General features: G+C 39.3%; 1 protein-coding gene across 2 annotated transcripts in view; it reads left to right on the top strand.

The window, feature by feature from the left end:
* Positions 1-8,910, top strand: part of LOC132279880 (protein DECREASED SIZE EXCLUSION LIMIT 1) — a 44,847-nt gene extending 35,937 nt beyond the window's left edge. For both annotated transcript variants that reach the window (XM_059781930.1, XM_059781929.1), the window contains exons 13-14: positions 1,239-1,302; positions 8,453-8,910. In XM_059781930.1, the coding sequence (XP_059637913.1) occupies positions 1,239-1,302; positions 8,453-8,557 (169 nt within the window). In that variant the 3' untranslated portion in view covers positions 8,558-8,910. The remainder of the gene's footprint in view (positions 1-1,238; positions 1,303-8,452) is intronic.
* Positions 8,911-13,661: the final 4,751 nt, after the last annotated feature.

Below are 13,661 nucleotides of genomic sequence, written 5' to 3'. Positions count from 1 at the left end.
CTGGAAGGGTAAGGTTTCTGATAACAGATGAAACTGTAAGTTCTTTTTGTCTTTTGAAAAAGACTTTATTCCATCATCTGCTAGATTCTAGTTCTTAAAGACTTCTGTAACACATTCTGTTTTAATTTGTGAGCAGACGCTTTAATAGCTCATACCTAAGGTTCAAACATAAGGGAGACGTTGTTGTGCTCTTGATTGTTATATTGTATTCTTGAATGTAATAATTTATCTAGGGGTGCACATGGTTCAGTTTGGTCCAGTTCTGGGCTAAATCAGAACCGAACCGATCCCAACGGTTCCTAAAATATTAGAACCAGAACTGGACTGTCGGAACTGTGGAATCAAAACCAACCAAACTTTAGAAGACCAGTTTGGTCTGGTTCCATCCACAGTTCTGGACATTTTTTTTTTCCTAATTGGTACTCACACACACGTCTCTTCTGAGACTTGAACCCCTGACTTTGGGAGGCAAGAGGCTGATACCGCTAGGCCACTGGCCCGTTGGTAGTTGTGGACAATTATTAATGGAAACCTATGTCAACATCACAACATGTGATTGCTTACCTATTTTCACTTCTTCTTCTTTTCTTCTTATTTATTTATTTATTTTTTTTCATATACTTTCTCTGCAAGCATGAGATTGAGACTCAAACTATGTAATGTAGTGGCAAAAGCTCTGCTGGGTGCATGTATTATAAATCTAAAAACAAACTTTATAGATGCGAAGAAATTATATAATTTAAGCAAAAAGCCACTACATTATATACACACACACACACACAATAAGTTAACGGTTCGGTATTAATGGACCCCAAACCAGAACCGAACCGTGAGTTAACGGTTCTCCATTTTTGGAATTCGGACTAGACCAAACAATAGCAGAACTGGACCAAACCGTACGGTCCAGTTTGGTTCACACCGGTTCCACCGTTTTTTTGTGCACCCCTAATTTTACCGGACTTCTGAGAAACAGTAGGATGGGAAAAAATCTTTCAAATTTTACAAGAGCTCAACTAAGCTGCAAAAGTTCAACTTAGTTGTGAGATCTCTATTGTAAATTTTGCAAGCTATGACAACATAAACATCAAGTTCCAAATATTTTCCTCAATTTTCTAATTAATACTTCATATGAATTAGTTTCAAGCAAGCAGCTCGTGCTTCTAAAATCATTGTCCATTTTCTTGTATTTACGGTTTACAATCTGCTTTTAAAGTTACAGTTTTCTTACATGATGGCAGAGTGAGGATATATAATTATCACAAAGGGAATGCTTTGGCAATATTGAAGTATCACCATGCCACGGTATGTTATAATTTATTATTTGTTTGCTCTGCACAAGGTTAAATTTCAAGATCCTCATATTAACTGCACTATTCTCTGTTTCCTTTCAACACTTGATAACATTTACAGTTAGCTGCGTATCATTTTATTTAATTCATTTACTGGATTTTCTGAACGTTGCTATTTCACAGAAACCATTCATTTTTTCTCTTTTTTATTCTTCATCATGAGAATATAATTTTTATGCCCTAGAAACATGATCTAATAAAACTGAAACTTTTGACTAATATTTCTAATAATTGAGTGAAAGTTTTGTTTAATTTCTGTTGTCCAAGTTGAGCTTATGTGGTAGATAAGCACTACTTTTACTGGGACCCTTCCATTCTTCAACAGCGCATTGTATATGACTTAAATTGTGTGACTGAAAAAGCGGTGACCTCTTTTATATGCAGTATAGAGAAGTGTGTTGCTTGTATTAGGACCCTTCCATTCTTCAACAGCGAATTATATATCACTTAATAGGACTTGGGTTGGCATATTTCGTACAAAAACGGAGTTTGTAATTTTAAATTTTAAGTGCTTCTGTTTAAAAGTTGGTTGAATGAGTTAGATGTTATCTCAATCTAGGTAGTTCAAGGAAACAAAAATGATACAGCAGTAAGAAGCTAATATTACTTCCCAAGTATTCACTCTCCAAATTAGGGAGTCATGTCATTTAGGTTACATTGCATACATGTTTTGATTTTCAAAGAGGTGTTTTGAATGCATTTTTTTTTTTATGAGTAATAATTGAAATAAAAGGCGTTCAAGAAGGGAACGCATCCCTTATACAAAAGTGGAACCGGGGTTTAAGGCCCCAAAGAAGCCAAAAAAATGATTAAATCTTCGGGAGAGGAACATGACTTCCTCTTCACATAACTGAAAAGAGAGCGTATGATGTGAAGTTTCAGAATCGCCGTGGACGTTCTTTCCCTTCGAACATTCTACTATTCCTCTTCTTCCAAATGCATCACCAGACACAATGTGGTACAATTCTCCAATAATCGTGAACAACACTACTCACACGGCATCCTCTCCAAATACAAATCAAATCCTTAGGATAATGAGGCATAACCAGCATACTAAACAGACAAAAGATAAGATTCCAACAATCCCTCGCCATAGGACAATGCATGAGAATATGAGCAACTGACTCACCATCTTTTTTGCAAAGGCAACACTAGTTAACAAGACAGTTGTCCCTTTTCCTTAGATTATCAATTGTTAGGATCTCACCCCATACAGCGGTCCAAACAAAGAATGCCACCCTAGTTGGAGCCATAGAGCGCCAAATAGTCTTCCACGGAAAATCAACGATATCAAAATCAGAAAGACATAAGAATAAGGATCGAACTTCAAAGTGACCATGGGAAGAGGGGATCCATGTAATGTCTCACAACCTCTGCCAACTGCCTCCTGTCGATGCAGCAAATCTAGAAAAACACATACCTCGTCCACCTCCCAATCCTGAAAAGAGCGTTGAAAGTGCACGTCCCACGTAATCCTACTACTATCAAGCCGATAACAGTTGGCTACGTAGGCATGTCTATCAACTGCAATACTGTATAATAAGAGAAATAAACAAGATAAAGGCTGGTCTCCACACCAACGATCCTCTCAAAAGCGTACACATCTGTCATCACGAATTTTGAATTTGATATGAGTAGAAAAAGCATCCCATCCATTCCGAATGAATTTCTATGCCCCAACTCCTCCCATGAGAGAGACCGGACGAGTAGACCAATCACCACTCTCTTCCCCATAACGGCATGAAACAAGCCTTCACCAAGGGCAATGTCTTTCCCTCCCGTACCTCCACAACCATTTTCCCAAAAGAGCTTGGTTAAAGGGGACCAATTTTTTGATACCAAGACCACCAAACTTCATTGGCTTGCAAACTTGTTCCCAATTGACAAGGTGATACTTAAATTCTTCCCCTCTTCCACCCCAAAGAAAATCTCTTTGAATTTTTTTAATCCTAGCAGCAACAGAGCATGGAATTTGGAACATAGATAAAAAATATGTGGGAAGGCTCGATAAAGTGCTCTTTATTACTTTTTCCATCCTGCTAATCTCTTCGCATACTTATCAATCACAGGGTCTCAACTCCCCACCGTTCTAGAGGAAACTCCTAAAGGCAAACCCAAATACGGAATTGGAAAAGAATTCACCCTGCACCCAAGGACTGCCGCTAAAGATGAGATATCATGAATATCTCCAACCAGAACAAGCACACTTTTAGCCACATTAACCTTCAGACCAGAGACGGCCTGAAAACAGGCCAAGATGCACCTCAAATATCTAAGTTGAGACACATCAGCATCATAGAAAACTAGGGTGTCATCCGCAAAAAATAAATGAGAGACCTCCATCTGATGGACAAGATCTCTTCCCACCATAAAGCCCTTAATAAGGTCAAGATCCTCTGCCCTTCGCATAAGTCTGCTTAATCCCTCCATAACAATAAGAAAAAGGAAAGATGACATGGGATATCCTTGTCTTAAATCCCGAGAATACCCAAAGAAACCAGCAGGAGACCCATTCACAAGAATAGATAACTTGACAGACGAGAGGCATGTCTCTATCTATTTCCTCCACTTACTTCCAAACCCCATTCTCTGAAGCAAATAAAGTAGGAAATTCCAATTCACATGATCATATGCTTTCTCAATGTCAAGTTTGCACAAGACTCCGGGAACACCACTTCTTAATCTAGAGTCCACACATTTGCCTGCAAGAAGAACTGAATCAAGAATTTTTCGTCCTCCAACAAAAGCATTCTGGGAATCCGACATAATCCAATCCATCACTCCCCTCATCCTAAGAGCAAGGACCTTAGCCATAAGTTTGTAGATACAACCCACTGAGCTGATAGGACAGAAGTCTTTAATGTTGGAAGCACCTCCCTTCTTAGGGATAAGGGCAATGAAAGTTGCATTTAGCGACTTCTCAAATGCGCCAGTAGAATAAAACTCCTGGAAAGTGCCCATCACATTGTTTTTCACAACCGCCCAACTTTCCATAAGAAACCGCATAGTGAACCCATCTGGCCCCGGAGCTTTAACTTGATAAAGCCTTTGGAACTTCTTTAGTAAAGGGAATCTCAAGCCCCTCCCTATCGATCTCAGAAATAGCCTAAAAAAGAAGACGCTCAAGTTTAGGTCTCCAAGCTAATGGCTCGGTATAAAGCTTCTGATAAAAAGAAGCAATCCCATTTCGCACATCTTCCTCACTCCACATCTCTACACCTTCCACCCGAATATGTCCTATATGATTACTTCTTTTATGAGCATTAGCGAGTCTGTGAAAAAATTTCGTATTACGATCTCCTTCTTTTAACCAATGAGCCTGGGATTTTTTTCGCCATGATATCTTCTCCATACTAACAATCTTAGCAAGAGCTACCTGACAAGAAGTTCTTATAGAACGCAAAAACTCCACATCCCCATCGGCCTCTTCTAGGCGATCAATCTCATACAAATCAGCAAGGACTCTATGCTTCCTCTATTCAAGATTCCCAAAAACATCTTTATTCCACTTCTTAAGATCGAATTTGAGAGCCTTCAACTTCGTAGTTAACATGAGCTAGATGAGCCTATAACAACAACTCCCTCCCACCAAGACTGAACTTTCCCTTGGAAGTCCTCCACTCTTAGCCACATATTCTCAAATCGAAATGGAGACCTTTGAGAACACAAACCTCCACAATCCAAAACCAGAGGAACATGATCGATGTGACCTGTGCTAAAACTGCTTGAACGACATCCGGGAATTTCTCTTCCCACTCCCCAGAAATCAAGAAACAATCCAGCCTTGAAAAAGTGACTGGGTCCCTGCCATTTGACCATGTATAGGCTGCGCCTTCCATTGGTAGATCAATGAGAAGATGTTCGTCAATGAAATCAAAAAACTGATCCATTTCAGAAGACCTCCTTCCTCCTGTGGACCTCTCTAATGGGAATCTAATAGAATTGAAATCCCCACCCAAACACTAAGAAAGAGACCACATTTCTTGAGCATGGTTTAGTTCCTCCCAGAAAAAAGGCCGATCAATATCAACAATTGGTCGACCCCAGTGAAAACCCATCTGAAATTGTCCTCTTCCAATTTGAATTTGCAAGACACTAAGAATCTCCCCACCCACACATCTAACCGAGACAACCATCTACAATCCCACATAACTAAGATACCGCCCGAAGTACCTTTAGCATTCAAGACTTCCCATTCCACAAACCTTCCACCCCACAAACTCCTTACCACCCCATCAGAAATGGATGCCAACTTTGTTTCTTGCAAACAAACTACTTGGGCGCCCCACTTCCTTAAAGCTACCTTTACCACCCTCCTTTTATTCGGATCGTTGAGACCATGAACATTCCAAGTAATAATTCATAGCTTCATTAAAAATCAGATAAGATGATCTCCCCTCCTCCCTTCGTCGAACTCCGACTCCTAGTCCTTCCCCTCTCCCTCACCATCCCTTTCTTCCCTTCATAATTGACTTCAGAGATAAGATTCTTGATCTCCTGTGCCCCTTTCCAGGACGATATAGGCCTCATGTTTGCTACCTCTTCAGTTACAGCTACCTCTCTTCCTTCCACTATTGCTTAAAGAATGGATAGTGTCTGATCACTGTTCCCCTTTGAAGTAACACTCAACAACTCACTAGCAGCTCCTATGTTTTCAATCATCCAGTCCTTACCCAAGTCAACATCTGTTTCTGAACAACCAGGTCTCTCAATTGCCAATGGTTCCTCCTCTATCACTTCAGAAAAATCATTTTCCAGCCAAGGGACAAACTCGTTGGAGCAGACTTGGATGGAAACCAGATCAGTAGCCACCTCCTCATCACAATCCCTTCCAAAATCAAATGACTTTGTAAACGAGTCAGAATCTGTATTGTAGTCTCCCATTCCACTTCTTAGGAAACTGACCAATTTATTCTCCTCAGCCCGTCCAGACGGCATGCAATTAAGGCCTTTCAAGGCTACATAAAGGCGGAGTTCTTTGAGCAGAGAACTAAAAATGAAGATCTCTCCCTAGACAGACCAAAACCCCATCTGATAAGTACTGAACTGCACAATTAAGTGGATCAGATTGCCCCGAAGTGACAAATCCGCTGGCAGTCTTCCTATCTGTAACCAGTCCATTCTCGTCTGCAGGTGCCGAAGGCACAACAGACAAAACACTGCTCTTCTCCGTTGACATCTCAACATCGCCCCTCACCGCCCCACAAGAAAGAGGAAGAAGAAGAAGGTGCTGTGAGGGAGCTCTGGGGATGAATAACAGAGGACATACCTGGGTCAATGGAGGTCCATTTCTGTTTATCTTTTCTCGACCATATATAATTGTTTCTGTGAGAATCCTGAGATGAAAGTCTAGAGCTGCTTCCCATTATGCGAGTAGTAGCTGGTAGGGACTTATTTGAAGCATCAGCGCAACACTGTAGATGACAAAAGACCTTCTTGTCGAATCCCACACCATCCTCGTCGGCACTAAATTTCATCCATCTCCTCTTCTCTGGCGAGTTCCAGAAATTTGCAGAGATAGCGTGATGAGGACGACCCTGTAGATGATCGATAATGGGTTCGGTAGCTGGACTGGGCTTTGTGTAAATAAAGGAAACTGAAATCTGATTTTTGGGCCCCCAGTGAACCTTTCTTTTTAAGTCATCTATTGGCTCATTACGTAACTTATTATTATTTCGTTTGGGCTTGGGCAACTGTGGGCTGGGCTTGTCATTGAGGAATGAAATGGATAACTTATTGCTAGGCCCCCCCATAACATTCCTTTTATTTGTGACTTGTGGCCCATGAATAGCAAACGGCCCACTGTTCAACCCAGAAGATACAAGCCCAAACTTACGCCCATCTGAATCCGCTGCATGAAAGGCTCTTGTGAAGCCACGTAATTGTCCACGTGGTTGATTGTCTTAAAGGCGATCGAAACGAGGATTTGAATGGCGTTGATGATGGGCGTTATGCGCACGCCTCGGAGGTCTGACTTCCCCACTCGCAGCCGGCACGTTAGCAAACGCTCTTCTCTTTCCTTGAGTACTCAGTTGAGTCTGCAAATGCTGGCATCGTCCACCGTTGAACTCTCCATCAGACATAAGGAGGGAAGCCTCACTAACCATATAATAGGATTTTGGAAGGATGCAAGGTGAGGTTTCCTCAATCAAATTAATCTTAATGGCCACTCGTTGGTCTTCTACAAAAACATACTCCGGCATCACAGCTCCAGCAGAGACATATAGGAGAACTCGCTCGCCACTCGCTTGATCATCCGCTTCCACATCTCTGAACCCACCGCAGAGGTCTCCAATGGCTTCGAACAATTTTTGGCACCAGAGATGAAGGGGCAACCCAAACAACACCACCCTTCGTAACCTATCACGATCAACCACGGCTGAGCAAACCACCGCCAAGTACCACTTTTCGATGTATAAGGAAGCTTCACCCCATCTCTTCCTCCCCACATCCAAGACCCTGCATGCTTCGGCCTCCGATGGTAGACGGAACAGGAAAAGGCCGTCATGTAGGGTTGAAACTTTAACTCCACACGAAATCTTGGCAGATTTCGTCGCCCACTCCTCAATCCCTTTAGTACACCCCACATCACGATCAAAACGACCAACCAAGCAAGATTTCAAGACGGATTCACTTAGGTTTTTTGCCATATGCTATAACACATATTATCATCCTATTTAGTTCACTTAGTTTTGTGTGGCTAGCTGCCTAGGTGATTGTTAAATCCAAATCCGAACCTCAAACTGGTGTACCACTCCCTTAAATTATTTTCTTTGGAAATTTGATGGAGCGGATGGAGGCCCAAGGAAACTTTAGCCAGGAACCTACTGGTTACATTGTATATATATATTTTTTTCAAAAAGAAAAAAATTGGAGAAGGCAAATAAAATAGAAAAGGCTAGTATCATAGTACCAAGTGAAGAATTTTTATCTGCATCTTGCATTTTTATAATTATTTAATTTTTTTCATATAATATTTGTATACCCTCCCCCCCTCTCTCTCCTCTCTCGTCTGGATGCTTTGCAGTAACGAATATATATATATATTGAAAAAACCTTCCTTTTGTTGAAAATTTAAAGCATAGTCAAATATACTTTTGCAGTGCAATGCTGTTTCCTTCTCAACTGATTGTAAATTAATGGCCTCTTCATCTGAAGACACGACTGTGGCACTGTGGGAACTTTATCCCCCTTCAACAGTAAGCTAAATGGTATCAACTGTAACACACACATCTGCGGATTCAGGTGGTTCCAACATTGTCACACACATCTGCGGATTCAGATTAACACTGTTAAGTTTTTTGATGTACTAATTTATACAGAACGTGAAATGAGTGTTGGGTTTTTCAGAATATGTAAATATTAGTGTGATTTGGTGATCGTTCCAGAGTTCCATAGTCGCATCATATTTGCTTTGTGGGGATGTCATTGTAAATATTAAATTTTATTCCATAAATTGCTATAGAAGAGCGAAGGAAGTGATTTCTCATTGATGGAAATCCTAGCAATAGAATTGTTCCAATGCTCCCTTAATATAAAAGAATTAACTTTCTCTAGAGTACCATATATTGTTTATATAATTTAGTACGTAGTAATGTTTATTCTACGATGAACTGCATTTGACCTCCTGTGTAGTTTGTCTAAAATATACTGCTTTTGCAATGTCAGTTGTGTAAGAAATCACACTGACTGCCCTGTCGAATTTGTTAAGACTATTATATACTGACTTAAATGCTTACCCTCATTTTCTGAAGCTTTTTATTATTATTGTTATTATTTTGTAATTTGTAAAAGTCAGCCATTGTAATGGATACGACATAAAACTACTCTTTCTTTACAACCCGAAAACAGCAACCATTTTCTTGCTCAACCAAACTCCCAACTGTTTCTCAGGCTGTCACTAAACACTTCAAGTCTTCAACCGAACCATCACCACCATAATTGCTTCTTCCCCACCATCTTTGTAATGTCAACGTCATCATTATAATTGACTCACGCCGCCTCGTTGCAATGAACCAACATTAAATTTTGAAACTAGGGTTGGCAATTTCCTCTCCCTGATAGGAAATTTTTTTTTAAAGACATTTGTTACTTTTTTTTTTTTTTTTAATTGGTCATCACACACATGCGTCCACTAAGGCTTGAACCCCTGACTTTCCTTTGGGAAGTAAAGATCTAATATCGCTAAGACCACTGGTCCGTTGATAGTCATTTGTTACTTTGTTACTTTGCTAGAGTGTCAGTTAATATATTATATTCATTATTTAGTAATTTAAAAGTTGGGTTAACTTATTTATCAGTTCAATTTGATATGTCTTTTTATAACAGAGTTTTTATAAAATAGTTTTCAAAAAATTGAACCAAACAGAGTTTTTTTTGTACAGTTTTCAATATTATCAGAATTACAAACCAAACAGAGCCCTAGTTTAGTAGTGAAAAGCTCCAATTCTTGATATTTAGTTCCAAAAAAATTGAATTAGACATTTCCAGAAGGTCAAATTATGGAGCTCTAGTGGTGGAAACTTGTTATTTGGATAAAATTGTAGCAACTATCTTTGGTATATTCACTGTATGTTTGGTATTTAAATAACTAAAGCTTGAATATTGTACTATTTTTGAGTTAGTACAAGATGTTCTTCTAGCTTTTCCAAGTGTAAAGGATAAATATTTGTCCTCAACAAAGTCCATTGAAAGGAGGATACTTCTTCCTGCAAGTTTTGGCCGATGCTTGATTTTTCCTTGAAAGAAGAATTCTTTTTCTTTTTTGGAATTCATTGGCTTTTTGTCTATGGATTGTTCCATTACTAATAATTGTAATGTGCCTGGTGCAAATATGGTACAAATATGGTTCCATTAACTCGGCACAAATATGGTAGCCGTCCATGTGAGCGCATGTGTACAACTAGAATGATTATGATGTGCGGTGCACCTCCCCTCCTTCCCTTTGTTATGACCCTATTGGTTAATTTGTTGGTGGATTTTACTAGACCCGGTGATGCAATGTGGTTCATATGGTGGTCCCCCCGCTAAAATATACAATGTGCCTGGTGCACCCGTTACAAATATCGTTGTTGTCCATGTGAGCGCATGTGTACAACACGAACGGTTACGACATTCGGTGCACCTCCCCTTCTTCCCCTTGTTATGACCCTATTGGTTAATTTGTTGGTGGATTTTACTAGACCTGGTGATGCAATGTGGTTCATACGGTGGTCCCCTCGCTAAAATATACAATGTGTCTAGTGAGGCACAAATATGGTAGCCGTCCATGTGAGCGCATGTGTACAACATGAACGGTTACGATGTGCGGTGCACCTCCCCTCCTTCCCCTTGTTATGACCCCATTTTGGTTAATTTGTTGGTGGATTTTACTCGAACTGGAGATGCAATGTGGTTCATATGGTGGTGTTGACGGTTTTGAGTTTTATACAAAAGTTTCAGTGGTATTGTTACAGTGGATTAGTTATACTCGGTGTTTTTTGTTGGTTAGGTGAATGGGATGGTTATGGGTGGGTTTGAGGGTTCTGTCAGTGGTTGGTTATAAATGAGGATGGAAGTTGTGGTGCATGATCTCAGCTGGTGAGAAGATCACGCAGTTGCTGGAATTAGTGAAGAGGCCTGGACGGATTTTAGTGACATTGGTGTTTAATTATGAGAGAGCTGGTGGGGATTGCCAGATAGCAGAGCAATCTGGAGGGCAGAGATAGTGATGGTTAGGGTTCTAATTTGTAAGGGATGGTGGCAATTAATTGTACTGTGATGGACCGAGGAGGAGGGAAAGTGGTGATTACGGTAGACGGTTGGGTAAGAACTAAGATGATGGGTGTTTACACCATCACAATCGGCCATTTTCAATGGAAAAGTTGTTGTGGCCGATTCCTATGGAAGGGTGGCTGTTTCCAATAGAAGGGTAATATGCAGATACTGATGCAATCATAAAGCGACGCGTGGCTTCATCAGAGGAGATTATTTGGTAAAAGTGATTGCTAAATGGGACACATGGTAAGCAAATAAGCAAGCAGTTAAATGTCTATCGAATGAGACACGTGGCAGCCAAGGAAGGAAGCAGTTGTTGTGGTCCATTCCACTTAGCGGTTCCGAACGTGGCTAGAAGTCTTCAATTGGTTTTGAACTGCCAAACCCATTCCTCCAAAGTTGCAATTCATGGAAGAGCATGTCTTTACACATGTCAACATTATGAGAAGACTAAGGAAGATATGGGACACTTAGCACAAATCGAATGTTCTACCTGGAAGCATCTTTGTTGCTGCTAGAATAGTTTACAACAACGAACATTAGAGAAACTCTATAAATAGAGTACTTGTTTGTAACTTAAAAGACCTATTCAACACATCAAACAACAACGCTTTTAATTATCTTTCAATTTCAATTGCCTTTACATTCCTGCAATGTATTTTCATCATGTTTAATTAAGTTCAACACTTTCTTTCTAGAAATTACTTTTCAGTTGCTTTACTTTCAAGTCTTGCACTTCAATTTATTTCTATTCTAGTCACAAAATTATCCTCAAGTCCTTTCCTCTAAAAGAAAAAAAGAACCTTGGAGGTGGTCATTCCAGACTTCTTCGCGATCCTTTTAATTTTCCAACTGAAATATTGTTTGGAGCTTTCACTTAGAGCAACTCCAATGGGTTGCTAATCTCAAAATATAGCAGGTGGGTTTAACATGGGCTCTCCAATGGGTTGTTAAATGGGCTACCAAATATAACACAAAATATAGCAACTGCTATTGCTTTATTCCTTCTCTCTTCTCTCTCGCATCCTCTCATCTTTTTGCCATAAAAACCGAAAACCACCTCACCTCATCTCTTCCTCTCTGCTCTCAAGCTGAAGCCCCACAGAGCTCGTCAATTTTCTAAGAGGATCATTGTCTTCCTCGCTCTCGGTCTCTAATCTCCGGCCGATTCTTAGGGCGCAGCTGTTCAGGAATCCATTTCTCTCGGATTTTCCTCTCTATCTCTCGGATCTTCACTAGGGTAAGCCTTTCTCTTCCCTCGTGTATATATGTGGAGGGTTTGGATTCTTAAAAATATGAAATTGGGAGTTTGGGTTTTTAGGTTGATATATATATATATATATATATATATATATATATATATATATATATATATTTCTTATGCTATGTTGCAATATTTTAAGGACAGTTTTGAAATATACATCTTTTGATGAGGACAGTTTTGATATTTTGGGGAATTTTTGAAACACCAGTGACTATGAAGCCTGTGTTGACATATATAAGCTATGTGTTTTGAAATTTTGATAAGCTGTGTCTATGATTGTTGATATATGTGGCTTGGATTTTGAAATTTTTTTATGAGACTAGGACCATGCTTGCACACACACACACACACACACACACATATATATATATATATTGTGTTCGAATTTTTGAAAGGTTGTGACAGTATATACATGTGTGGGTGATATTTTGAGAAATTTCGATAGGAACGTGACTGTTTTGATATATCTGTGGTTTGCAATTTTTGTGTGTTGAATTTCTGATGGGACTTTATTTTCTAAAAATGAATTTGGGATTGTTGTGGTTGAGTTGGGAATGGTAGTTGAAAAAAAATGGTGGTTGTATCAAAAAATAGCATTTTGGATGAAATGCACCATTGGAGTAGAATTGCTAAAGTATAGCATTTTGACACTGTAGCACCATTCAAAATATAGCTTTGGCATGGAAAAATAGCATTTTGCATTGGAGATGTCTTACAAGTTTCTTTTGTGGGTCCTGGCATGCTGCTAGTTCCATTGGAATTGAGCAATTTTAGTATTTACAGAATGATATGTGAGTGTAGTAATTATGGGACTATTCGCGTGAAATTTAGCTCACACAGCTGATTGATATTGCGGGCATGCTAGAGTCTTTAGATTACTCAAATGATTGAACATTAACTATCCTTTTTAATTGATGGCTGATTGCAAGCGATCGTGTGGGAGAGAGAATACATAGCAAGGTTCTTTTCTTACCTTATTTGCATGGACTTTTGAGGTATTAAAAAGAAAATAAAAGAATTTAAATGAAGCGGCTGAATTGAAGTTGCAGGAAAGAAAAGTGCAAAGAAACTAAATTGGAGAAAATTAAATGACTAGAAAATTTTTTTCCCTAAATAAATGACTAGAATTTAAATAATGTAGAAAAGAATTGATATTGAATTTAAATTGCTAGAAAAGGAGTTTGGAAAGGAAAGAATATTACTGAAATTAAAGTATAAAAAATAGAAAGTGTCATTTGAATGAAAAAGTTCAAGAAAGGAAATTTCCATTGGAATTAAAATACTTGAAAAGA

The sequence above is a fragment of the Cornus florida genome, unplaced genomic scaffold, assembly GCF_030987335.1.
Source record: "Cornus florida cultivar Cherokee Brave unplaced genomic scaffold, ASM3098733v1 CherokeeBrave_3.0.0_Hap2_Chr10, whole genome shotgun sequence".
In the NCBI taxonomy this organism is placed as follows: Eukaryota; Viridiplantae; Streptophyta; class Magnoliopsida; order Cornales; family Cornaceae; genus Cornus; species Cornus florida.
This window is presented reverse-complemented; position numbering and strand designations above follow the sequence as displayed.